Raw genomic sequence first — 24,746 nt, 5'->3', positions numbered from 1 at the left:
AGAGAGAGAGAGAGAGAGAGGAATAGATTTGGTGTAAAGAGAGAGGGTATTTTAGGTACATTGCAAAAGCAAAATGACATACTTAAATTTAAAAGTGGACTTATGTGGGTAAAAATGTTTGGGTTGACTTTTATGAGAGAAAATGTCCCAAAGTAGAATGCTCACGGATCTCAAAAATCTTGATTAATTTTCTTCGTTTATTGACTTTAAAAAATAGAAAAAAGGATAACAACTCAATATTTTTGACATATGTCAATATGAAATTACTCAGAAATCATGATTTATCAATGACAAAAATTTTATGAGAAAAAAAGATGCTGTAGTCCACGATTTTCAATGAAAATCATGACTGTAGATACAAAAAAAAATGGAAAAAGAATTCAGATACGAGTTTCATTCTTATCAAGTGCATTAATCGATGTGGAATCTGGTTCATTAACCTATTTTATGATCCAATTTTGGTGATGTGGAGATTGGTTTTGTTTATGAGGCGTGGCAGAAAACAAAGGCAGGTAACAGCGAGAACCCATGTAACCAGGGGTGAGGGATCTAAAGCTGATGTGTAGCCTACTCTAGATAATGGATTGTTTTGGCAACAACTTGTAACTCATGAGTCATGAGATGAGAAATATCACCACAAGACAGAGCCCACATTAAACTACACTAACTGTTGGACTTATCTGAATGTGTGAAATAAGGTTCTCGTTTTGCTGTGACCACCACACCAGAGCTTGACCAAATTATATACACACTTTGTTCACTCCAGAGTATCCACAGTTTGATCAAACACTGATAGCAAAAATGGGAAAGGGAGGGATGTCACATGGAGATGACCAACAAGAGAACATGGCTGCTTGGCTTGTTGGTATCAACACCCTCAAGATTCAACCTTTCAAGCTCCCTGAACTTGGTATCATTTACTTGCTTTCTCTTTTGAAGCTTTTTAGTTTGATCACTGAGTTTGAGATGAACCCTTTGATTGTTTTACTTTACTGAATCATTTGGGATACTTAAATCACTGTAGGACCTCATGATGTAAGGATTCGGATGAAGGCTGTTGGGATATGTGGGAGTGATGTTCACTACCTCAAGGTTTTAGTTTCTTTGATGCGTTTTGGTTTATGAGTTTCATTTGTTTTGTGATGATTTGAGGTGCAAGTGTTGATTGCTTAAAAAGAGTATATAATCAGATAGAAAAAGTTCATATGCATAGTTTACTTTTTGTGTTGATTGTTGTTTGTTACTTCTAGGCCATGAGAGTTGCAGATTTTATTGTTAAAGAGCCAATGGTAATTGGGCATGAGTGTGCTGGGATCATAGAGGAAATTGGAAGTGAGGTGAAGCATCTGGTACCTGGTGACCGTGTGGCACTAGAGCCCGGTATCAGTTGCTGGAGGTGTGAATCTTGCAAAGAAGGTCGATACAATCTATGCCCGGATATGAAGTTTTTTGCTACTCCACCGGTTCATGGTTCACTGGCAAACCAGGTAACAGAACATACTTGCAACATTTCAGATTCTATATTGCAATTGTAAACTTATCATGCCATCTTTGTGTCAAATTTGATTTGTGAATACTATAGCTCAATGGGTTTTCAGATGGGGAAGTTTGATTTCAAGGTAAATGTTTGTTTCGACAGGTTGTCCATCCTGCAGACCTGTGTTTTAAACTTCCAGAGAATGTGAGTTTGGAAGAAGGGGCAATGTGTGAGCCCTTGAGTGTTGGTGTTCATGCCTGTCGCCGAGCTAATGTTGGTCCAGAAACAAATGTTTTGGTCATGGGAGCAGGACCCATAGGGCTTGTTGCACTGCTAGCTGGTCGTGCTTTTGGGGCACCGAGAATTGTCATTGCAGATGTGGATGACTATCGTTTATCAGTTGCAAAGACTCTAGGTGCAGATGAGATCATAAAAGTTTCAACAAACATCCAGGTTTCAATATTTGATGTCCTAAATTCACTACCATCATCCAGACTGGTTTGCAAACTTTATTGTCACTTTGTTGTATTGATTTGACGATGCCTAAGAAGTGCTATATGTTGCTCATTTCTATTGTCCCACTTCTTAAAATTTAATCATGCACTGCTAAGCTGAAAGTTCTGTAATTGGCTTCAGAAACCGTACTTTTTGACCAAGGGTGTGCTTCTTCCTTTTCTTTTCATTCTTTTGTAATAAGCCATTGCCAAGGATCTCTCAACCTCCATTATATGGACCTCAAGTTTAGCTTGTTGCATCCAGAAGAGAAAGAAATTTGGAATGAATCTAGCTTCATGTCCATGTCCTTCTTCAGTCCATATCTTATGCTCCCTTTTTAGTCCTTGGTTTCTTTGAATTGCTTATGAAATTCTTTGACAGGATGTTGCTGAAGAAGTGGTTCAGATACGTAAAGCTATGGGAGCTGGAGTGGACGTGACCTTTGATTGTGCAGGCTTTGATAAAACCATGTCTACAGCTCTGCGTGCTACTCGTCCTGGCGGCAAAGTTTGCCTTGTGGGAATGGGGCACGACGCGATGACTCTCCCACTCACTTCAGCTTCTGCCAGGTATACACTGATTCCAGTTATTCAGCTAGCTAAACTATAATAATGAACTAATCACATGAGCAAAATGAACATTAGCTATACATGAGGATTGTAGCTTTGTTTATTATTGTGGATCAAGGTGTGAATGTGCAAACATGGATATACTTGACAATTGTGGTTCCTCTTGTCATAGGGAGGTAGATGTGATTGGAATTTTCCGATACAAGAATACATGGCCTCTATGCCTGGAGTTTTTGAGAAGTGGTAAGATCGATGTGAAGCCCCTCATAACGCATCGGTTTGGGTTTTCTCAAAAGGAGGTGGAAGAAGCCTTTGCAACCAGTGCTCGTGGAGGCAATGCCATTAAGGTCATGTTTAACCTGTAAAGGCAGCTGCAGCTGCAGCTTTATATACCAGATCTAATGCTGTAAAAGGAGAAGAATACCAACATTATGATTGAATAAATATCTTCTCGTCATGTTTTATCTGTAAGGTCAGCTACCAGAATGACCTCCCTACTCCAAGCTAATATGAGTACAGACTTGTTTTCCTTCTTCTTTTTGTGTGATTGGAACTTATCGAATCAAGATTGATTACATCGAGCTGGGATCATAGTCCCAGTAGAGAACTCAACGTATCTAGCTACCATCAACTAATTCATTCAGCCACTGAGGGCCAATCTCCTTATATACGTAGCCTGTGGCATAGCCAAAGCTGATCTAGTGAGCTTGTGAGCTACTGTGTTGTCTTTTGTTTACATGCTTCCACGAGAAGATCTCAAATTCTCTCTTCGTAACTCAACTGCATCCAAATCTCTCCCAATTTTGCTCAAGCCCCAGCCATGAGTGTAGTGCATTCAACACACTGAGAGCATTTCCTTTAACTACAACAGTTGTCACTCCCAACTGCTTACGGTAATTAACCCCATGCCAAAGAGCAAGGGCTTCAGTCGCAGCCAGAGATGAAGGAACATGAAGCGGTATTGAGAGAGCTCCCATAAGACTGCCTGCCGTGCTTGAAAGAGCTGCACCAAACCCCACTCTCCCATTTTCATTGTCCACACAGCCACATCAAAGTACAAAACTGGGCAGGAGTTTTCACTAACCTGAGTATCCTGGTGCCATCTCACTCACTGTGCCAAGTGACACCGAGTTATTCCAGCAGCTCGCCTCTGTGAATTGATAGTATATTCCCTTGGTTTATTTAATATTGATTGTCCTTTGTCCTTTGACTCAAGAAAGGATGATGAACTTGAAAAAAAAATGAGAAGAAAAAACTCAGGATTACAGGAAAGCTACCAAGACATATCACGAGATACTTTCTACTCCAACAGGAAGATGAAAGAAAAACATGACATTAACTTCAGAATTGCATTGAATTGGTATAATGACCGCAGTAATAATATACAAAATAGCCTCTACAGGGGCATATTTCTCAATCAAAAATTATTATGAACCTGAAACCCAAAATGGAATGAACTTCTCAAATCAGTTGCCCTTTATTGTTTTCTAAAAAGACAAGAGATCGGCTTTCATGCGCTTGCACAGGTCTGCTGCTACATCTTTAATCGCTCACAAGGAGCAATATGATCTAGCAACAATTACAACTCTGCTGCAAACAGCATGTACATGTATGCTCACCCTTTATGGAGATCTGTTGCGCAGTTGCGACTTTTCATGGGCCAAAAGAACCTTCTTTATGTCCATGCCACACAGTGCGAAGGAGTGGACAATGTTGATGCTACCGAATCCTACCTCTATCTCATAATTCCACTCATACCAGACACAAAAACTAAGTGTCTCCCCAGACTACGCTTACTGGAGTACCCAGAATAATATGTTAAAATACAATACGGCCCAAAATAAAAAATATTATCTCTCAGGCAGTTGCAACTGGTTCGGCCAACCACTTCCATACTCTCACTTGTCCAGTTCCATCGCCAGTGAAAAACAAGCCACCAGGGCCAACCTGGATTGCTCGTATCTCCTGTTTTGAGAATATTTTACCTCTCTCAGAAAACCTGTTACAATAGAATGACATAAGCAACTAGAGCAGAGTGATCAGGAAAATAGAGAGTAAAGAATAGTGTTTAAAAGCTCACGATGGCAAATCGTAGAGACGGACAGTGTTGTCATTGCATGCACACAGTAAGACTGGCTTGGCTTCTGAATCATGCATCCCACAAAGCGTAAGCAAAGGCTGCAGCAAGGTCAAAAGATGATCAGACTTACCTAGAAATTCAATGATGACACATGAGAGTAGTAGGTCAAGGAATTACAACAAGCCATTTCAGTAAGTGCCATTCACTCATTTGGGTGTCAACATTAATGCCTAATTTGCAATTATACTTGCTTAACAAGATAAGTAAACCTAAAATGCTGACATATATAACTTGCATTAGAGCCTCAAGTATTTCAGGTAAAATCCTTTAAAAACCCAGCTTGTTCTTAGTCCGTGACAGCACAGAGATATAACTTTTTAATCAAAACATTCAAATATGAACATACATGGTCTTCATCGTGCGTATATGCTACTTCCAAGTTTCCACTTTGAGTAGCAGCCCAGATCTGCAAAACCAAAGAATTGTAACTAGATAAGCTTATAGTCCTAATGTGAAAAAGTGAAACAGTTACAATAATCACACACTCACAAACAGCCAAATAATTTATAATTGAGGAAAGCGAGATGAACCTTTAATTTTTTATCCAAAGAACTTGATAAGAGAAACTGATCCCAGCAAAGAACGGACATCACAACTGATGTATGCTCTGTTAGTGTTTGTATACATTGCAAGTTTTCAAGGCTCCAGACCTGAAAGAATACATAATAACAGATGAAGGGAACAAGTCAAATGGCTGACCAGCCTGAACTACTCTTGAGCAATCAAAGGCCTCAAAAAACTTCAACAGGAATGAATTGGTGCTTATTACACAATTATAATTATACTAAACTGGACTTACCCTTATAGAATGATCCATTGAACCAGAGTAAAGCCTATTTGCTCCAACTACTAATGATACAACTGCAAGGGTGTGACCATTAAGTGATGCAGCCGGTTCAAAGCAATTGGTGACTGTATTAAATTTCCAAGCCAAGATAGAACCATCCTGTATCAAACGAAAAAAAAAAAACTTTTTAATCAACATTACAATAATATGCTGATGACACGCATTCACTGAATAAAATGGAGTGAGGGATGGCGGAATTAGATGCAAGGGTGTCCCATCAATAAGATGCAAACTGTCCTCCCTCAAAATATAGTTTACAATTGGATGATGCAGCTGTGCATACCACAATACTCATTGCTTGAATCCCCAACAATAAAGCTTAACAAGAATGGGGACCAGACAAAATGAAACCTTAACGTAGGAATTACCTGCGTACCAGCAAAGAGCAAATCATTACCCACAACCATGGAATAAACTTGTCCAACAGGCCCACTAAGACTCATTTCGGAGTTAGCTTGGGTGTTCCACGCCTAGAAAACCATATCCATGAATGAATGAGGTGGTAAAATACAGAAATTTACAGCAATAAGCTGATGTTAAAAGAGATTCTTGTCCTACCTTTACAGCATTTGGTATACCAACAAAAATCCAAGGACCTTCACTGATCATACAACCTACTTCACCACCAAGATTAATTACTCCCAGGCACTGTAAAAGACAGACATATTCCATAGATTATTTGTCTCATCCAAGTATCTTGACTAAGACCATGATCTTGTGAATGGTGAAATGAAAAGATATGACAATGACATATATGAGATTATTTCTTCATAAACTCTCCTGTTTCCCATGGCAATAAAACCTCTTCTCAGGATCTTTATGCAACCAACAATAGAAGCCAATTTTCCTTTCCACGACCTTTTCAACTTATAAGTTTACAGACTCCTTACTACAACTTCCATCAGTCGGACTATATATTTAGAAAGATCATGCAGCCACATTCAATCATGATTCATTGAAAACATTATACAAAAACCACATCAACTTAGTAATATATAAGTTTACCAATCAGAAACAGTTTTTTGTTACAACATTTTGTGAGCATATAAGTATCTCGACATAGTTAAACAGAGGACATTAAACAGAACCTTCTACTAGGCAGTGACCTTATAACTATAATTGGTACAAACCCCTATACTACTTCGAATCCAACTCCACACAGACCCTCCTTCCACTATTTAGAAACTACACTTTCACCTATTAACAACTATGAAAAACTAACCGAAACCAAAAGCGAGTTTATCACTTGGTAGCATAAAGTTGAGTTTACTAGTTAGTACTTAGTAGCTATTTTCGGTTACAACTTGAGGACATTAAACAAAACCTTCTACCAGGCAGTGACCTTATAACTATAATAAACTTTGACATATCAAATAACAAGGAAAACTTAACCCAAAACAAAATCGAATAGTTTACCTGACCAGATTGGCAATCCCACACTCTCACAGTCTCATCCTTGCTCCCAGTGTAAAGCTTATCCGACCCCGAAGGCAATGCAATCCCACTAACAACCTGTTCATCAGAAACCCGAAAACATCAGCAATCAAATTTCACACAATGCACACAAAACAATGCCAAACCACAAAGATCACAACTCACATTCTGATGCCCCTCAAGCGTCGTCAACAAGCTAACACAGTCCCCAGTGCTCCAAGAATGCAAGAACTTACACCTATCCCCATAGCTACAGTTCCCCTGAACCCAATAATTACAAACCTTATCCATCTTCCTAACGAAAACCCTATTCCCTCCTCCGCCGCCGCCGCCGCTCCTCCCCCACGTGTTCGACCCTCCGCCGCTGAAGTTATTCGGACCCCGGCCACGTGGCCCCGACGGGCCATCGGTGTTGGCGGCGAAGCCGTGTTGCCGCTTGGACGACGCCGTCCCGTTGAGGCCGTGCGAAGGCGGCGAAGGTAGCTCGCGGTGGAGATAAGGGCAAGGGTGGCGGTTGCACTTGCCCGCTCTCCAATGGTAGCATACTTTCTGGTTCTTGTTCGGGTCGGGTTGCGCCGGCCCGCCCAATCTATTGAAGATCCGCTTGCTTCCGCCTCCTTCTACATCCATTTAGCTTCGGATTTCTGAAATTGAAGGCTTCCGAGGTCGGTTGGAGTGGATTGGACGTGATCGGAAACCCTAATTTGGTCGCCGGAGGAGGTCGGAGTTTGTAGAAAACCCTAAAAAAACTGGTGGCGGTTGATCTGAGACTCTCGCTCTGATCAGTCTCTAACAGTCTTTACCGGAGGCGGGTGATGTATATAAACTATAAACTGCGTCATCTCTACGAGAAAAGAACTGAAACTACTGATATGCCCTGGTGATTAGAATGCCCTGCAGTGTAGCGGAGGGATTGTTTTGTCATTTCAAAACTGAGGGACTTTTTTTTTTATTGAAATTAAACTGAGGGACTTGCAAGCCGTAGGCGTTGGTACTGGACGGTGCCGTTTTCTTTGATCGAAGTTTTTATGGCAAGGGGTTTAATTGTCCTTTCAAAAATGTTAGAAGTGAAATTTGGGTCAGATGGATGAAGGAAATTTCAGATTTTAATTTTGAGACATGAAAAACATTTATAATTTAAGTGATTCTGTGCTTCTAGCCTTATAGTGCGTATGAATGAGACACAACGTACAAAAAAGTTGAGATAAGAAAATGACCCATAAATTATTTTGGTTTTAATTTATGTAAGCGATATTTTTAGGTTGGTTGATTATGAATTTATGTACATTAAAATTCAAAATATTTTTTTGGCACATTAGATTGTAAAAATTGTAAACTTGAATCAATAGTACTTGACGTCGTAAGCATGATTGAATTGTCAAATGTTGTATATTTTGAAAGGTAAAAAGGTACCTCTCTTCACTTCATCTTTTTTGTCTCTAAACCACACCAAGACTATGCGCAAAGCCCTCCATCTTTACATCAAATGGTGATATTCTAAGTCGCATACCAAAACCCCGATCTCCAAGACTCGACTCCCAAATCTGGAGATGGAGGTGACAACACGACTAGAATCACAGCTTTGGTACTATCATGACAATAAGTTGAACAACTTTGGTCGTCTGGGTATGCTCTGCAGCCTCTCCTCAATTAGCAAGTATTGGATCAATCTAGACTGGCTAGCTATCTACTAAAGGGAAACACATGCATCTGGTACTATCGTGACAACTGAATATAAATAAATATCCCAAGTCTGCTCATAGCAAATAATGTCATTCTCTTATTTGAAAAAATAATGATGTCATTCTCTTTAGACTGTTAAGCAACATGAATTTAGCACAATAACATGAAAGAAATTCACAACTATAACATTGTCATTTTGGAAATTACAAGATGAGTTGGACCCCCATTCCTTATGGGAATGGGTTTCCCAATCTTAAGGAGTGGGTTTATCTCAATATGCGAGAATCCTTTCCCTAATACTTAAAGGAGACAAGGTTTCCTAGTCCGTATGCAGTAGGGCTTCAAGCTTCATCTATAAATAGAGTGATTCACTGGCCACCATTATAACCTAAAATGAAGCAAAGCTCATACCCTCGTCCACACCTTTTCAATCTCAGATAACAACCTAAGATTGTTCGATTAAGATCTTCTCTCCAGGTTTAAATCATGGGATCCTCAGATTGGGCAAACACGTAGCTCCGATGCTCTTGACTTATTCCGGCAAAGAAGAGACGTGGAATTTATGTGACATCACGTGTGTAAGGTCCTTGATTTGCAACTGGAATTACCAAACCGGCGATATTTTGGGTTTTCTAAGGGATGGTTAATAACTATGGATGAGAATTTCATAGTAACCCTTATAAATCCATTCTCTAGGGTTAAAGGGAGGAGAGCAAAAGAAAATTCAGTCATCACCCTTCCTGCATTGGAGCCCAGGAATGAACTTGATTCAGAAATTCATGTTTTCAGGGCTACAAGTTCAGCAGACCCAATCTCAAATGCAAAGGATTGCACGGTTGCAGTCATATATGGTTACTTAACGCAGCTGGCTTTTATAAGACTTCATAAAGATACGACATGGACTTTTATTTACGCTGGAACTAGAAATGTTCAAGATCTTGTTTATGTTGAAGATAGATTCTTTGCCATCAATGATCTTAACCAACTAGAGTCTTTTGCTGTTACCCCTCAATTCAATCCGAAGGAAGAAATAACAGTGGTTGCAGAATATTTTGAACAAGAGGCAGCAGTCATTAAGAGATATCTGGTGGAGTTGAGTGATCGTAAAGAACTAATAATGGTACAAAGGTATACGGCGAACAGACATAACATACATGGCAAGCGTTTCACAACAAAAATCGAATTGTATAAACTTGACGCTGACAAGTATAAGTGGACCAAGATAAACAGTTTGGGTGGCGCTGCTATCTTCTTGGGGGAGAACTCGTCCATATCGTTGTTGGCCTCGGAGGTGTTAGGGTGTCTGCCGGATTGCATATACTTCGTACACGATTATAATAGAGTACCTTGTAAGCGACCCCGTGATTTTGGTTTGTATAACGTCAAAACAGAAAAGTTCTTACCAATTGATGACACGCAAGCGGCAACCTTAATCAAGATGAGCAACCAGACTCCAATTTGGATTGTGCCAAACATCAAGTTGTAAAAGGGTGTGTTTTTTTTTTTTTTTTTTGAACAAGAAGAAGTTGTAAAAGGGTGTTTCACTAGTTAATATGTAAGCATTTTTGTGTTAATGATTCAGTCAAGCAAAACAATCAAAGGGGTTCATCTCAAAATCAGTGATCAAAGTAAAACGCTTCAAAAGGGAAAGCAAGGAATTGATACCAAGTTCAGGGAGCTTGAAACGTTGAATCTTGAGGGTGTTGATACCAACAAGCCAAGCAGCCATGTTCTCTTGTTGGTCATCTCCATGTGGTATCCCTCCCTTTCCCATGTTTGCTATCAGTGTTTGATAAGACTGGGGATACTCTGGACTCTGGAAAAGGGTGTTTTTTTTATACACACACAATGGCAAATTGGAACACTGCATTTATCTTATAGCCAACTAAATAGTAAACAATACACATTCCATATGAACAATATTATGGGAAGCTTTGTCTTTGTAGTCTCACCTGCTGAGACACTCGCACGTAAACACACAGACACATGCAAGGCAAAATAAACACACACAGAAGACCTAAACAGTCATTGCACCTCAACGAGAATGTATGAAACTGCATTCTAGATTGTAGATACCTTCAAGACGTGCATCGCCAGACCAAGCTAAGCGTCCAATATTACTGGCTCATTTCAGAGCTGACATGTAATTCGTATTTACCGACTGATTTCCTCATTGGAACCATCGATGAGGAACAATCTGTAATTTTCATCAAGTAGTTTCTTTCGTTGCATTTCCTTTTGTAAGCCATAAGCAAGGGCTTCATTGATTTCTACCCTAGATAAACAGAGTTAATCCTCTCCACTGCAGCAAAAGTTCCACGAAGATCTCCAAATGTGTTAACCAGGCCTTGAACCTGAAAAGCAGGTAACATCAAACACTTATCACAAGCCTTGAGAAGATGGAAATAGCACAAAGGGGTAAAAACCATAAGGAGGTGACTTACCGCGAATGTTAATGTGAAAGCATAACCAATAAAAGAAGCCACAGTTCCAACAGAGAGTTCGCCCTACAAGCGGGAAAGTTCATAAAAAGAACTTGACTGTGAAATGAGTATAATAAATAATGATTTGAGGGCTTTCCTTGCCTAGTGAGATTAACAAAATTAGAAAAATGGGGATACAACAAGGTCTATGGTCTTTACCCAAATACTCAATCCCAATAATTCAAAGATGTAAGCAAAACATGCGGCATTCAAACTAGAATCACAAAGATAAAGCCAGCGTCCACATACAATTAGATCTTGAAGTTGTATTATGTCAACTTTCCCAAAACCACATATAATCTGAGTTTGGATAACGCATACCTGTAGATAAGATCTTCCGCATGAAGCCTCACAAAACCCTCTGGCACAGCTTTTGACCTCTTTCATCCATTGTAAACGAAAAGTTGAGGCAAAATAAAGGAAAATAAGTTATATCTATGTATATCATACATATAGAGAGAGAGAGAGAGGAGAGAGAGAGAGAGACAGATCTTTGCGACTACGTCAATTACAAACCAAGAAAATACAAGCTACAGGAAGATCAAATGCTCACCTCGCGGTCCAATCCACTGAAGCACCCAAACGCCGTAGCTACCGTATAAAAGCTTCCCCTTGACTATTTTTCCAATTCCAAACCTGTCAGAAACAAGAATCAACGGTTATGAATGAATTTGAAAACCTTTTAACAGAACAATTATCATGGATTCCAATACTATATAGCAATTTGAACTCACTTCAGACACAAACTCTTCACGGCCAATATCATACCGGGTTAGATTGCACTCAGGCATCAGCTTTTTTTCTACAACAACCTATAAACAGCATATAAAAGTTACATCCAGGCAAATAAACAAAATCTGTACTGAAGATAAACTAGATCTGATGATGAACGGAATGGAGAAGAACCTGAGTTGCAATCCCAGCATGGTCCATCCAGGCACCCACAAGGCATTGTAACCTGACATTCTTCGCCAACATATCAAGTGTCCTGCATGTCAGGAAATAGCGTCAAATTACTTTTTCAGATACCTCTGGAAGCCACCAATGGACATAACAAAATCAGGAATTTATCTCAGATGCAACCTCAATAGCAGCAGTAAGACCATGGCCAACATGAAGCGGGACGATGACATTCGGAGGCGGCAAAACTTGCAACGCATGTGAGAACCAGTTAATTCTGATATTTGAAATCAATACAAACCCAAGAACACAGGCGCGGTAACTCACTTACAATCACAAAAGGAGGTTTGGAGCTCTTCGTATCTGCCTCAAAGCACCCTGATTTCTCACACCACGAATACCACCTAAAACCAGCAAGCACAAATTACAACATGCACAGCATACAATTCAAAAGACCGACAGCAAAATCGCACTAAGCAAACACGAACCTCACCCTTTATCCATGGCAGCTGGACTGTACTGTTTGGCCATCAGCTTAGACAGCTGCTTCTTCTGGCCAACCGGAGTCGGAGGATCAACAAAATCAGCTGCATTTTCATCCTCCTCATTCCCACGCTTCTCGCTCTTCTTCGAAGCTGCATTCGCTTGTTGTGCCTATAAACCACATCAATTCGAAACAATAAAACATCTCAACTGACGTACGCTCTGTTACTGTTTGTATACATTGCAAGTTTTCTAGGCTATCTACTCCCTCAAACAATGACGATATATCTGCAAGGGCCCTGACTAGACCCACAAATCACGAAACAAAATCTTGTCAGGCATTTCAACAAACAAGTTCGGGGCACAACCCAAATCACCAAAACCCAAACACAAATTGTTCCCAACCAATCTCAGAACGTCGGAGATTGAAGATGGGTCTTTGTGGAGGTGGGTTCTGATGAGGTGGTCATGAAGCTCCTTGGTAGTGGCCAAGGTGGTGATCGGTGGTTTTGGCGTGCTGCGGTGGTGCTCAGGTGGCGCCAAATGGGTTTTGCTTAGTTCATGAGTAATAGTGTGGAAGCAAAATTTGAACTTGCCAATTCTTGAATTACTGATATGCCCTTAAAATCCGTAGGCGTTGGATTCGGAACGGTGCCGTTTTCCTTGTCGAAGTTTTGATGGCAAAGGGGTTTAATTGTCATTTCAAAAATGTTTTTGGAAAAAAAAAATACTAATAATATACGAAACACGACAAATCCCGGCGGGTTCGTGATCGAGCGTCTCCGCCTCATTTAATGAGCTCTGAGCGTAGCTTTTTCTTTTCCACAACCACTACGAAGCACAAAGAGAAAGAGAAGAGAGAGTGAAAGAGAGAGAAAGAGAGAGAAAGAAGAGGAGGAAGAAGAAGAAGCTAGCATCATGGTGAGACCCAGGAACAACAACAAGAACCAGAGATCCAAGAACCAAGAGGAGAACCAGGAGAAGCCTTCTGCTATGGTAAGTCTTTTTCCTTACTCTGATGTACATTTTAGTTGTTAGTTTAGGGATCTGGATCTGTCAGTGGTGTTTATTTTTGATCTATGTAATTCTAGTTCTAAGAGTACTCTGTTCTGTGAAATGTTCATGTAATTCTAGTTCTAAGTCTCTGTTCTGTGTTTGTACATTATTATTATTATTATTATTTTGCTTTGATTTAGATTTGGATTTGGATGTGAAATTTTAGTAGTTATGTGTTTGATTGGATTTGGATTTGGATTTTGTACATTAGTCTAATTTACAAGGGAGCTAGGCTATTGGAGGAATATTAGAGGTATGGCTGTGGATGTTCTTTTTGCTTCTTTGCTTTGATTTTGATTTGGATTTGGGTTGTTATGTGTTATGCTTAGGTCAGTGGGTTTGGATTTTGATCTATGGTGTTTGAGAATTGAGGTACACACATTGTTTGGCAAAAAAAAGGAAGTTACAGAGACTTCATTTACTCTGCTAATCTACTTGTTTTGTAGATGGTGTAGTGTAAATCTTGTAACACTGAAGCGAGAGCAGAAGACATTGAAGCACACGTCAAGTTTGGATGCGAGAATTCGATGAAGCAAGCATCACGCGTCGCAACGATCGAGATTTCTTCTGATGGAAAAAAGAAAGTCTTTGTGTGTGGTGTTTGTGAAACGATCCCGAAAAGATCATTCATCACTCAGCATGATCTCACCCAACACAAGATTGACAAGCATGGAACTCAGTGACTATGTCATGTTACTATAACTTTGTTGAACTCTAGCTGATGAACTTGTTTTCGTTTTACATACATGTTCTGTTCTTGGTGGACTACGCTTTCCAAAAACAAATATTTTCAACTGATAAAGCCTCTGGCTCTGATACACTTCTTTAAGCTTTCAAGGTTATGCAACTTGCTATGCCAAAGAGCTTCTCTAGTTATGAGACTGACTGGAATGTTTCCAAGATCTCGTTTATGATATGGAGTCTCTGGGGAGCAAATACTATGATCCTGCATTGCAGCACTATGTCATATTCTCCACCAATGTACTTGCATCATTAGTTGTAATCAACTCAAAAGGTTAAAAGCGGTGGTCGATAGGTGCAATCCAATCTTATGCAAAATCAAATATAAAACAGAAAGAGCCGATGAAGTCCTTTTTATTCATAAGTTAAACAAATGCCTAGGTATAATTTTGAACTAGCAGACTGAAAAACTGATGATTATACAAAGAATTAAAGAAACATCCATAAATCTCAAGAAAGATTAGGAGACAAACGACAAACTTTTAGACAACCAAAAGGCTTGTAATTCATGTCAAATAGTAGGCAAAAGCTTTTATTCAAACAAGCCTTCTTGTTTTGCACATCCTGAGGCCATAAACTACTGCTGAAGCTTCAGTAGCAAAACCATAAGGGGAAAGAAGAGATGGAAAGGATCGGTGGTTGGCCTCGCTTTGCTTTCTATGCTGCTGGTTCCTCTTCTCATCCTTCTCTGAATTCAAAATGGCTTTCAAGGTTATGGTTCGGAGCAGCCGAATTCGACTACTCATACTAACACTAATCATCATCAAAGACAGTTCTGACTATAATATAGATGTGTCTTCAGTAACAAAAGCTGCGGTGCTGCACTACAACGGACAGATGAAACCTTGGCTTGATTTAGGGATCCCAAATTATAAGGTTTTTTCTGGAAGAAATTTGTGAGGCGAGAAGGATCTCAACTGACTGCAAGGTATTCATATATAGTGAGCCGATTGCCCTTGTTTATATAATCATGTTTTACCAACGTCACCGCATCAGCCCTCACACTCTCTGTTACCTTCATTCCCTCGAAAAGACCCAAAACCTCCTTATACCTACTGCACTGACTATACCCACAGATCAAACAGTTCCACGAAACCAAATCTCTCTCACGCATTTCACGAAACACTTTCTGGGCACAACCCAAATCACCAAAACCCCAATACAAGATTGAGCCCTCACACTCTCTGTTACCTTCATGACTTCATCCCCTCGAAAAGCCCCAACACCTCCTTTATACCTATTACACTGAATATACCCACAAATCAAAGAGTTCCACGAAACTAAATCTCACTCATGCATTTCATCAAACACTTTCTGGGCTCTGTTAGTGTTTAAGTGGCGATTGTGTGTAGAATCTCAGAACGTCGGAGATTGAAGATGGGTCTTTGTGGAGGTGGGTTCTGATGCGGTGGGCATGAAGCACCTTGGTTGAGGCCAAGGTGGTGATCCGTGGTTTCGGCGGCGCTGCGGTGGTGCTCACTGCTCAGGTGACGCTGACTGTGTTCTGCGCGGTTCATGAGTTGTAGATGGAGGGAAAATTTGAACTTGCCCGGGTCACAAAATAAAGGCCAACTCTTTATGGGCCGGGTTTAGTTACTTGAATAAATTTTGTGGTTTCTGTATAGGACCTTCACTACCTTTTTTTTTTTCGGTCGTATTACACTATACTTTGTCGATTTTTAGTCTACAGACCCTATGGTCTTTCTCTAATCTCGAGTAACTAAATTAGCTATCGTATTCTTGAATTTCTTATTCCTGTTATTTAAAAAATAAAACTTATTACACGAAAATATCATTAAAATAATAGATACGTCGTTACATGTTACGTTAATCTCTTTACTCTTTAAAGGACCATGAAAATTTACTTTTCTTTCTACAAAGGACCCAATCTCAAATGCAAAGGATTGCACTGTTGCAGTCATATATGGTTACTTAATGGAGCTGGCTTTTATAAGACTTGATAGAGATACAACATGGATTTATTTTTACGAAGGAATTAGAAATATACAAGATCTTGTTTATGTGGAAGATAGATTCTTTGCCATTAGTGATTTTAACCAACTAGTGTCTTTTACCCCTCAATACAACCCGGAGGACGATTTGAAAGTGGCTGCACAATATTTTGAAGAAGAGGAGGAAGCAGTCATCAAGAGATATCTGGTAGAGTTGAGTGATCATAAAGAACTATTAATGGTACACAGGTATCTAGATAATAGACATAACATACATGGCAAGCGTTTCACAACAAAAATCGAATTGTATACACTTGACGCTGATAAGCATAAGTGGACCAAGATAAACAGTTTGGGTGGCGCTGCTCTCTTCTTGGGGGAGAACTCGTCGATATCTTTGTTGGCTTCAGAGGTGTTAGGGTGCCTGCCGGATTGCATATGCTTCATACACGATTTTAATAGAGTACCTTGTAAGCGACCTCGTGATTTTGGTTTGTATAACATCAAAACAGAAAAGTTCTTACAAATTGACGACACACAAGCGGCAACCCTAATCAAGATGAGCAATCGAACACCAATATGGGCGGTGGCAAACATCAAGTTGTAAAAGGGTGTTTTGCTAGTTTCTTTGTAAGCATATTTGTGCTTTGATAGGGTTTTTTTTTATATGAAACTTTTTATGACAGCGATATATTTAAGTTTAGGTATGTCGAATGTCTTGATAGATTAATACAAATCTAATATTATGTAAGCGATAATTGTAATGTGCATGTTTTGAATATGACAACGTACGTTGGTCGGATCTTTGATCTCATTCCAGTCTAAATTAACAGTCAATTATGAAACTCTGTAGAAGAGTAAGAAACGTTTTAGGATTCTAGAAGAGGAGACATTATGCATTTCTTACTCTTACACGCAGCCCTGAATTCAGAATAATAACACAACATGCATGCTATACTCCTTGTTTCTTCTAATCCAGAACACCTTCTTGAAAGGTTTCTCCAGGCCACCTTTTTCCTCTACAACTTTGTCTAATAGTGGTTCTAATTGTACTGTTCGAGGTGATAATGGTGATATGGGAAACAATGTTGTTGGTGGTAATATTTTTGAAGGTGACAGTGGTTCTAATAGTACTGTTGGAGGTGAAAATGGTGATATGGGAAACAATGTTGATGGTAGTAATATTTTTGAAGGTGCATGACAGTGGTTCCAATAGTACTGTTGGGAGCAGTAGTGATTCTAGTGGCAGTAGTGGTTCCACTGGTATCAATGAGAATTTGATTTCTGATATCAATACCAATGAGAGATTTATTTCTACTCCTATTTTACCTCAAGAACTGCAGTTTGTTCCTGATCCTGCTACCTCCTACAATAATCACTCAATGTTGACTCGTGCAAAGAATGAGATTTTTAATAAGAAAAGCTTTGATGAATTTTGTGCTTACTCTTGCATAGCTCAATGGAATGTTCTTGATGAGTTATCCTTTTTCAGTGGTTTGACTTCTGTTATAGACGTTGATGTTGCTAAACATTTTAAAGCTGCTGTTGGTCATGTTGAATGGGAAAATGCTATAAAAATTGCAGTATCAATATGTAGATTTCTGTTCAACACAATTGCAGTTATCTTGTGAACTTCAATCTGCTCAAGATCAAGCATCTAAACAACTTGCCGTGCCAACCAGAATCAAAGATGGATTTGACAAAAAGATGTCGTGTCAAGATTTGTGTGCTTTCTCATGTGTTACTTCACAAAAGATGAAGCAAGAGATTACTTACAGACACAATGATGTGTTCATCTGTCCAGAAAAATATGCAAAGGAGTTAGTTCATGATGCTGGTATAGAGCTATAGATACATCAAGATCTTGCTCAGTTCCTTGCGAATCACATCTTCAAGTGCTCAAGAGTGAAGGTAGTCATGGTACTCTTCTCATCAGTGATCTTTCTTTGTTAAGATGCCTTGTTGGTGCTCTCCAATACTTGAGTTTTTCAAGACCAGATATCCTCTTTGTTGCAAATCTTGTGTGCCAGTTCTTGACAACAGCTGCATATGTTACTTTTGCTAAAAGGATGCTCTGCACAGTTATCAATACAGCTCCAATCTCGGTTTGGTTACCCCTACTGAGATTGAAGGGAGGTGTTGACATGTCGTTGCTGATAGAAATCTGTGCTGCCATGTTTGTCATTCTCTTTATGTGATGTGGCTGCCTTGCTGGCTTTTCCAGCTATAACAATATGCTTCTAGAAGCTTTTAGTCTTTTATGCTTATGTTTATAAATACGTTTTGGTTGTAAGAATTTCTTTAAGCTTGCATTAATTGAGAAAAGCCTGAGATATTGTTGGTCTTTTCTCTCTGTGAATTCTTCATCTTTTTTCTTTAAATTCTAGGTATACAGTAGATTTGAGTTATGAATGTTATGTTATCACTTTCTAGGTCAAAATAATTACAAAAACAAAATCATACAAAAACCTCCACCAAAAGAAAAAACATAAGACAGAAGGCAAACAGTGATAGAAAAAGAAAAATGCATGCATGAGAGATAGAGTTCTTCATGTAAACGTCTAGCTAGGTTAGAAAAGCATCATCAGAAGTTCAGAGAAAAATTGAAAAGCAATCATCTTCTTTAGTCTTAATTTACGTATATATGGAACACAATTCCAGAAACGATATCTAAGATATCAATCACATGGTAAGTATTCATATATTGAATTTCTTCAAAGTTGCAGAAGTATTAGATTTTGTCACCTTGATCAAACCCTTAAGTAGGTGAAATGAACCCTATGTTGCATCACCAAAACAAGAAAAGAAAAAGAAAAAGAAACCTCTATCTTGCTTTGCATTGATTTTGATACGACTCTCTGTTAGAAAGTTGCCCACAACGGAAAGTTAGTTTTTCTTGTTGGCGTAGGAACTCATGGAAAAGGAAAGTGTGGTCTGGAGAGCGAGTACGCCCGCGAGTAGAAAATCAGAGAATCCCTAACCTCTGTTTGAAATAATAAATAAAAATGAAAATAAATAAAAGGCAAAGGGGAGCTAAATAAACAGAGGGACAGGGAGAGCCCTCAACATCATAAACAAGAAGAAGTTGAAGCAGACAGGGACAGGTACCACCCTAAAATCCAAGCCAAATCCAAAGAGTGAGCTCAACAGGACAGAGCCTCTGTCTTGGGGAGCTCAACAAGCCACTGCCCTCCTATTTGTGCTCTCTCTTATTTCAGGTACTTAGCTAGCCTCTCAAACTCTCTCTGTTACTGTATTTGGGAATGTGGGTTTTTCAAATTTTTGGGATCTGGGGTGGTTTGTTTGAAGCTGAATTGTGATGGGTTGGGTTGAATTTGGGGGTTTGTGGATAAAGTTTGGAGCTTTGTTGATGGGTTTGGGTGGTTTTGGGAACGTGGGGGTTTATTTGGGAGTTGGAATTTGAGTGGATGCTGGGAAATTTGGATCTGAGAGGGTTGGTTTGAGCTGAATTTGTGGTGGGTTTTTGTTGGATTTGGTGTTTGTTTGTAAAGTTAGGAACTTTTAGGTTGATGGATTTGGGGGCTTTTGGCTTTTTGCGAGATTAATAGGGCAGATTGGGGTTGGTTTAGGGGATAGAGGTTGTTATTGAAGATTAATTGACTGTTCTGTTTGTATGAATTGTGGTAATAGTTTGGTTTTTCACTTTTTCTTTTTGGATAGTAATGAAACAATTTGTTTGATTTTTGTAATTTCTGCTTGGTTCTGAAGCTTGATAAATTCCAAAAACATAAACAGTGTTAGTAGAACCAAAGGAATATTTGTTTCCCAAAGTATTGAATTCCATTGGTTAATTGTTTAGGATCGGGTTGCTTCTCAATTTAAAACCGGAGACTGAGTTAGGTAATTGATATTTCATCCAGATCCAGGTGTCCCGGTCACAGTTTGAAGGAATCCCCAGCTAAAAGTTTGAGCCTTTTATTGTTCTCAAGGTTTCAGTTGGAGCATTTGTCAACTTCTAGAACTACCTGCCTGGACGAAGCTCCTCTTCTGATTTCGACTCATGTACGTTTTGGTGAATGCATAACTGAAGCTAGGGAATCTGATATCAACTTAGTACTTGGGTGCTTTTGTGTTCAGTTGGAAAAGGGTGGTGAAACTAAGATACTTGGAAAGAAAGCTTCTGAGCGACGATTGTCTGATTCGTGGTTGAGTGAGGAACTGGATATTGGTATGGCTGTTGCCAACAGCAGTAGCAACAGGGAACAATCAACACGGTTATGCAATTCTTACAAAATCTTGAGCTTAACTTCCTCCATCTTGGATGCAAATGAGACATCAAATCTAAAAGATCGGTATATTCTTGGAGAGCAATTAGGTTTGGGGCAATTCGGTGTTATTAGGGCGTGCACTGATAAGTTTACTGGAGAGGTGTTGGCATGCAAATCAATATCTAAAGATCGATTAGTGACCTCAGATGATGTCCGTAGCATCAAGCTTGAGATTGAAATCATGACCAGGTTGTCTGGTCACCCAAATGTTGTAGATCTCAAGGCGGTGTATGAAGAGGAAGAGTACGTTCATTTGGTGATGGAGCTCTGTGCAGGAGGGGAGCTTTTCCACCAGTTAAAGAAACATGGGCAGTTCTCTGAATCCGATGCGAGGGTCCTCTTTAGGCATCTGATTCAGGTAGTTTTATATTGTCATGAAAATGGGGTTGTCCACAGAGATTTGAAGCCTGAGAATATTCTGTTGGCCACAAAGGCCTCCTCATCTCCAATAAAATTGGCAGACTTTGGTCTTGCAACTTATATCAAGCCTGGTACTTCCAAATTCCTTTTTTGCTTTTGATGAGTTCAGTTTTCTCTCCACTTTTAGTTAGTCGTCGCCCCTAAACTTTGATGTCAGATATTTGAAAATATTTTGGTTCAAGCAGGTCAGAGTTTGCATGGTTTGGTGGGGAGTCCGTTTTATATAGCGCCTGAGGTACTTGCCGGGGGATATAACCAGACTGCTGATGTTTGGAGTGCAGGGGTAATTCTTTACATTCTTCTTAGCGGTATGCCACCATTTTGGGGGAAGACAAAGTCAAGCATATTTGATGCCGTTAGGACCGCTGATCTGAGGTTCCCATCTGATCCCTGGGATGGCATTACTGAATCAGCTAATGATTTGATTCGAGGAATGCTCTGTAAAGATCCTTCTAAAAGGCTCACCGCTCACCAGGTTCTAGGTAGGTTAAATATTGATTGCAGTAACTGTTAAATAAAACCCCATTTTTCTCAGGCTGAGTTTGCTCAAATGTGATCTCAGATACTAAAAGCTTGTAGCTGTTAAATACAGTTACCCATTTTGGATTCTATTTGCATATTTGAACTGTGGGAGGTGATAACTCAAAACTTTTTATTCTTGAAACTTCATCAAAATATAGTAACATAGCATTGAATTTTAGCAGGGGGACTTATTAGAAGAATGACAAGAAGATTCTGTTTTGATTTACACCTTACATAAGATGGTAGGTTGGGATTTTCAGGAGCAAATACAAACAATGATATCACATCAATTTGTGGTCATTCATATGCCTGCAAAATTACTGTGCAAATTAATAGAGATTGATCTTTCCTAAAAGCTGTACTCTGTCCGAGAAAGCGATATCTTACTTGTAACCGTTTTTGCATTGATGAGTTCTCCAAGTCCGCAGTGTCTTTGTGTTGCACCTTATTATTTTTTTTAGTTATATCAAATAATAACTCTTTCTGATTGTATAATTGAGAAAACTGTTTCTGATCTTCTCCTTTTTTCTTTTGCAGATCATTCCTGGATGACGAGTATGGAATCCCTTTCTAAACAACCTAGTCAATGTCAAACTTTAGGTTGCGGAGAATGTGATGTGGGCAGTAGCTCATTCACCACCCCTTTTATGTCCAGGAGTCAGGACATCAGCTTTGGTACCACATCACCTAGTATATGTGAAGTCCAATCCCCCACATTCACATGTAGGTCATCATTTTCTCCTTTCCTGGTAGAGCCATCTACTCCTTGCTTGGCATCTGGTGGGCTGTCGTTCCGTAGCAATGGCGTCTCCAATTGCCTGGAATTCTCCTCCCCTGTTTCCTCAATGCCAAGCTTTGCATTCTTCAGCCCTAGTTCTATGGTTGAGGAAGGTAGTTGTTCGTTGGAGTTCTCAGCCAGCATAGATGCAGTTCATCAAGGTATTTTCAATTGCATCTTCTAGCTCCCTGCAGTATTCATTAAATGTTTCTCATCTAATATCATATTGATGCATTGTGATGCAGTGACAAGCTCAGGGAAGTTGCTCCTATTGTCAGATTCCCTTTCATTTAGACTTGAAGCTAGGGAAGTGATTAACAGACCAGCAGAAGCTAAAAGATCTGGTGTGACAACTGGGTCTAGGACATTGGGCATCCACAGCAAGAGGAACCGCACAATTGGACTTGGTGAGCATGAGCAACTAGATTTCATGGTCAACGAATCAATCATCCGCTGGTCATCATGTACACATCTTACTACTTCTCTACGATCTTCTCTCGTTTGTTGACCTGACAGTGTATCATGTTGCTAATTCCTGATGCTTAGTGCCACTTTTGATATTAGTTGCAAGTATGATGATAAAATTTGGCTTTTACCGGTAGGTAGAAAGAGTAAACAGAGCCAATTTGCAGAATTAACATGCTCGTGTGAAGTGATGTTAATGTATTCTATCATGTTCCCAGTGGGCTGATTGCTGATGCTTGGTTTTACTTTTCACTAGCTTTGAGTAGGAGGTGTGATTATTGATGTCTTGTAAGTTCTAATGGTTATGGAGAGTGATTTGTGGAGTTTAGTCATAAGTTGGAGGAGTGCCCAGTTATGGATATGAGCCTGGCCCTTGTGTATAAATTGATTGTTCACATAATGCTTTCCTAGTATGCAATCTTACCATTTGGTCTGTCTGTCTTCCTTTTTTTCTTTTTCTTTTTTTCCATGTGATATATTATTCAATATTCATGGTTTGCTTTCCTTACTTTAAAATACACCATTCTATCACCCATTTCATGCACCAAAAGAAAGTTGATTATTTCATCATAGGCCAAATATACTAATACTGCTACATGTATCAGTGGAACCTTTGGCCAATTGTCTGATTTATATAGATTATAATCAATGGAAGCTTTGGCCAGTCTCTACATGTCTCTCTCTTTGAGGACCATTCCCATGTTTCTTTTCTAAGGTTTGTCTTTACCCAAGTGTCAATTGCTCAACCAGGCACTATAAAGATATTAAGCTTCCCATACAAGGATGAGGTTCTATACTCCAAACCAGCCTCAAAATTTTCAATGCTTCATCTGAGAAGGAAAACTGAGAAAGAGACGGTATTGCTTCTCAGTCAATTGTCATAGCTTCTTCAGAAACCCCAGTTCCTTCCATTCTACCATCACCAAAACCCAAAAGGAGGTAATAGCAATGGGTAGCAAGATCAACAACTCAAACCCTCCAATTCTTTGGAAAATCCCGACTAAGCAGCAGAGGCCTAAAACAAAAACCATATCCTTCTCTTCCGCCACCACCGACTCTCAAACCTCGTATCAAAACTCTAAGCTTTACGCTGTCAAGTTCAAGACCTTGAGCGCCTGCAAGCTTGGCATAGCTAGATATCCTGATTTCGAATACGATGCTGAAGGTGGCACCGGAACCGGGTCTGGTACAACAGAAAGCGGCAACTCAAGTGGTGAAGTTTCAGTGTCATTTGACATTAACACACTCTACATACCACCATTGCAGACTTCAACAACAAAGTTTCTTGGACTGCCATTGCCACCGTTTTTGAAGATTGACATTGTCCCGGAGCTTTTTCGTGGCAGAATCGATCAAGAATCCGGCAAGGTAGACTCTATGTTGCACTCTCACTAACTTCAACCAGAGTAATGAACTAGTACGTTTTTGAAAACATAATGATGACATTGTTTGTAGGTTGATCTTGAGTTCAAAGCCAAGTTCTGGTTTTCGGTTGGGAGCATCTATAGAGCTCCTCCACTTGTGGTGGAGACGGTTTTAACATCTGAGGAATCAAGAGGAACAATGAGAAGTGGAAAAGGGGAGAGGTTGGATGAACAAGGAAACTGCAAATTGGTTGGAGTGGCAACTGTTGAACCTATTGATGACCCTTTCATGAACACCTTCCTTGGCCTCCCTACTGAATGCCTTGCAGGCATGAATGCTGTTATCTCTTTGTCTACTTCTTAGCCTTAGAATTTGATCTTTCTATGATGTCGAGCCAACAATATACTCGATTAGTCTTTGTATGAATCCAATACCAAAATATTATTTACGATTCCAAGTTTTACAAGCACCACCAAATTGATTATGCTTGTATCTGACATTTCTAGTCAAATTCTACCATAGTAACAAAATTCATCAATGAAGATGAAATACAGCATCAATATCCTTCCTCAAAAGATAAAAAAAAGAAAGAAACCAATGTCATTTTGTGTTACGGCCTAAGTTTCGCTTTTATAATTCGAAGTTCG

The 24,746-nt window shown here is 39.5% G+C and overlaps 7 protein-coding genes across 7 annotated transcripts; 5 read left to right on the top strand and 2 right to left on the bottom strand.

Moving 5' to 3' along the window:
* The first annotated feature begins 651 nt into the window (after nucleotides 1-651).
* On the top strand, nucleotides 652-3,075 carry LOC101305015 (L-idonate 5-dehydrogenase-like). Its single transcript, XM_004308076.1, has 6 exons — nucleotides 652-910; nucleotides 1,025-1,092; nucleotides 1,251-1,487; nucleotides 1,640-1,930; nucleotides 2,354-2,541; nucleotides 2,714-3,075. Exons 1-6 carry the CDS (start codon nucleotides 802-804, stop codon nucleotides 2,904-2,906), a joined length of 1,086 nt encoding a protein of 361 aa, XP_004308124.1. The 5' UTR covers nucleotides 652-801; the 3' UTR covers nucleotides 2,907-3,075.
* A 797-nt stretch (nucleotides 3,076-3,872) lies between these two features.
* LOC101304716 (zinc finger CCCH domain-containing protein 48-like) lies at nucleotides 3,873-7,592 on the bottom strand. The gene is made up of 9 exons (XM_004308075.1): nucleotides 7,128-7,592; nucleotides 6,945-7,040; nucleotides 6,087-6,176; nucleotides 5,897-5,998; nucleotides 5,481-5,627; nucleotides 5,212-5,331; nucleotides 5,028-5,087; nucleotides 4,622-4,719; nucleotides 3,873-4,540 (listed from the first exon to the last, which is right to left on the bottom strand). The coding sequence occupies exons 1-9, from the start codon at nucleotides 7,590-7,592 to the stop codon at nucleotides 4,399-4,401; spliced, it is 1,320 nt and encodes a 439-aa protein (XP_004308123.1). The 3' UTR covers nucleotides 3,873-4,398.
* Nucleotides 7,593-9,297: 1,705 nt separating this feature from the next.
* On the top strand, nucleotides 9,298-10,131 carry LOC101299048 (putative F-box protein At3g25750-like). Its single transcript, XM_004309183.1, has one exon. The coding sequence runs from the start codon at nucleotides 9,298-9,300 to the stop codon at nucleotides 10,129-10,131; it is 834 nt and encodes a 277-aa protein (XP_004309231.1).
* A 686-nt stretch (nucleotides 10,132-10,817) lies between these two features.
* Nucleotides 10,818-15,422, bottom strand: LOC101298762 (valine--tRNA ligase-like). The gene is made up of 10 exons (XM_004309182.1): nucleotides 15,288-15,422; nucleotides 12,522-12,682; nucleotides 12,360-12,432; nucleotides 12,212-12,276; nucleotides 12,035-12,116; nucleotides 11,863-11,940; nucleotides 11,682-11,764; nucleotides 11,450-11,508; nucleotides 11,090-11,152; nucleotides 10,818-10,999 (listed from the first exon to the last, which is right to left on the bottom strand). Exons 1-7 carry the CDS (start codon nucleotides 15,420-15,422, stop codon nucleotides 11,720-11,722), a joined length of 639 nt encoding a protein of 212 aa, XP_004309230.1. The 3' UTR covers nucleotides 10,818-10,999; nucleotides 11,090-11,152; nucleotides 11,450-11,508; nucleotides 11,682-11,719.
* An 821-nt stretch (nucleotides 15,423-16,243) lies between these two features.
* On the top strand, nucleotides 16,244-16,867 carry LOC101298476 (putative F-box protein At5g55150-like). The gene has a single exon (XM_004309181.1). The coding sequence runs from the start codon at nucleotides 16,244-16,246 to the stop codon at nucleotides 16,865-16,867; it is 624 nt and encodes a 207-aa protein (XP_004309229.1).
* Nucleotides 16,868-19,306: 2,439 nt separating this feature from the next.
* Nucleotides 19,307-23,167, top strand: LOC101304427 (calcium-dependent protein kinase 4-like). The gene is made up of 5 exons (XM_004308074.1): nucleotides 19,307-19,478; nucleotides 20,142-21,040; nucleotides 21,155-21,451; nucleotides 22,029-22,430; nucleotides 22,515-23,167. The coding sequence occupies exons 2-5, from the start codon at nucleotides 20,452-20,454 to the stop codon at nucleotides 22,775-22,777; spliced, it is 1,551 nt and encodes a 516-aa protein (XP_004308122.1). The 5' UTR covers nucleotides 19,307-19,478; nucleotides 20,142-20,451; the 3' UTR covers nucleotides 22,778-23,167.
* A 362-nt stretch (nucleotides 23,168-23,529) lies between these two features.
* Nucleotides 23,530-24,519, top strand: LOC101304140. The gene is made up of 2 exons (XM_004308073.1): nucleotides 23,530-24,102; nucleotides 24,190-24,519. The coding sequence occupies exons 1-2, from the start codon at nucleotides 23,683-23,685 to the stop codon at nucleotides 24,460-24,462; spliced, it is 693 nt and encodes a 230-aa protein (XP_004308121.1). The 5' UTR covers nucleotides 23,530-23,682; the 3' UTR covers nucleotides 24,463-24,519.
* The last annotated feature ends 227 nt before the right edge of the window (nucleotides 24,520-24,746 follow it).

This window comes from Fragaria vesca, linkage group LG7 (assembly GCF_000184155.1).
Source record: "Fragaria vesca subsp. vesca linkage group LG7, FraVesHawaii_1.0, whole genome shotgun sequence".
NCBI lineage: Eukaryota > Viridiplantae > Streptophyta > Magnoliopsida > Rosales > Rosaceae > Fragaria > Fragaria vesca.
This window is presented reverse-complemented; position numbering and strand designations above follow the sequence as displayed.

Coding starts and splice junctions, on each gene's coding strand:
- LOC101298762 (XM_004309182.1), bottom strand. CDS start 15,422: ATGCGTGAGAGAGATTTGGTTTCGTGGAACTGTTTGATCTGTGGGTAT. Junction 12,277..12,359: donor CCAAACCTCCTTTTGTGATT/GTAAGTGAGTTA, acceptor ATGCGTTGCAAG/TTTTGCCGCCTCCGAATGTC. Junction 11,765..11,862: donor GTGAAGAGTTTGTGTCTGAA/GTGAGTTCAAAT, acceptor TGTTTCTGACAG/GTTTGGAATTGGAAAAATAG.
- LOC101298476 (XM_004309181.1), top strand. CDS start 16,244: ATGGAGCTGGCTTTTATAAGACTTGATAGAGATACAACATGGATTTAT.
- LOC101299048 (XM_004309183.1), top strand. CDS start 9,298: ATGGATGAGAATTTCATAGTAACCCTTATAAATCCATTCTCTAGGGTT.
- LOC101305015 (XM_004308076.1), top strand. CDS start 802: ATGGGAAAGGGAGGGATGTCACATGGAGATGACCAACAAGAGAACATG. Junction 1,093..1,250: donor GTGATGTTCACTACCTCAAG/GTTTTAGTTTCT, acceptor TGTTACTTCTAG/GCCATGAGAGTTGCAGATTT. Junction 2,542..2,713: donor CTCACTTCAGCTTCTGCCAG/GTATACACTGAT, acceptor CTCTTGTCATAG/GGAGGTAGATGTGATTGGAA.
- LOC101304427 (XM_004308074.1), top strand. CDS start 20,452: ATGGCTGTTGCCAACAGCAGTAGCAACAGGGAACAATCAACACGGTTA. Junction 21,041..21,154: donor TGCAACTTATATCAAGCCTG/GTACTTCCAAAT, acceptor TGGTTCAAGCAG/GTCAGAGTTTGCATGGTTTG. Junction 21,452..22,028: donor CACCGCTCACCAGGTTCTAG/GTAGGTTAAATA, acceptor TTTCTTTTGCAG/ATCATTCCTGGATGACGAGT.
- LOC101304140 (XM_004308073.1), top strand. CDS start 23,683: ATGGGTAGCAAGATCAACAACTCAAACCCTCCAATTCTTTGGAAAATC. Junction 24,103..24,189: donor TCGATCAAGAATCCGGCAAG/GTAGACTCTATG, acceptor CATTGTTTGTAG/GTTGATCTTGAGTTCAAAGC.
- LOC101304716 (XM_004308075.1), bottom strand. CDS start 7,592: ATGGATGTAGAAGGAGGCGGAAGCAAGCGGATCTTCAATAGATTGGGC. Junction 5,088..5,211: donor CTTTGGATAAAAAATTAAAG/GTTCATCTCGCT, acceptor TTGGTTTTGCAG/ATCTGGGCTGCTACTCAAAG. Junction 4,720..5,027: donor ATACGCACGATGAAGACCAT/GTATGTTCATAT, acceptor ACCTTGCTGCAG/CCTTTGCTTACGCTTTGTGG.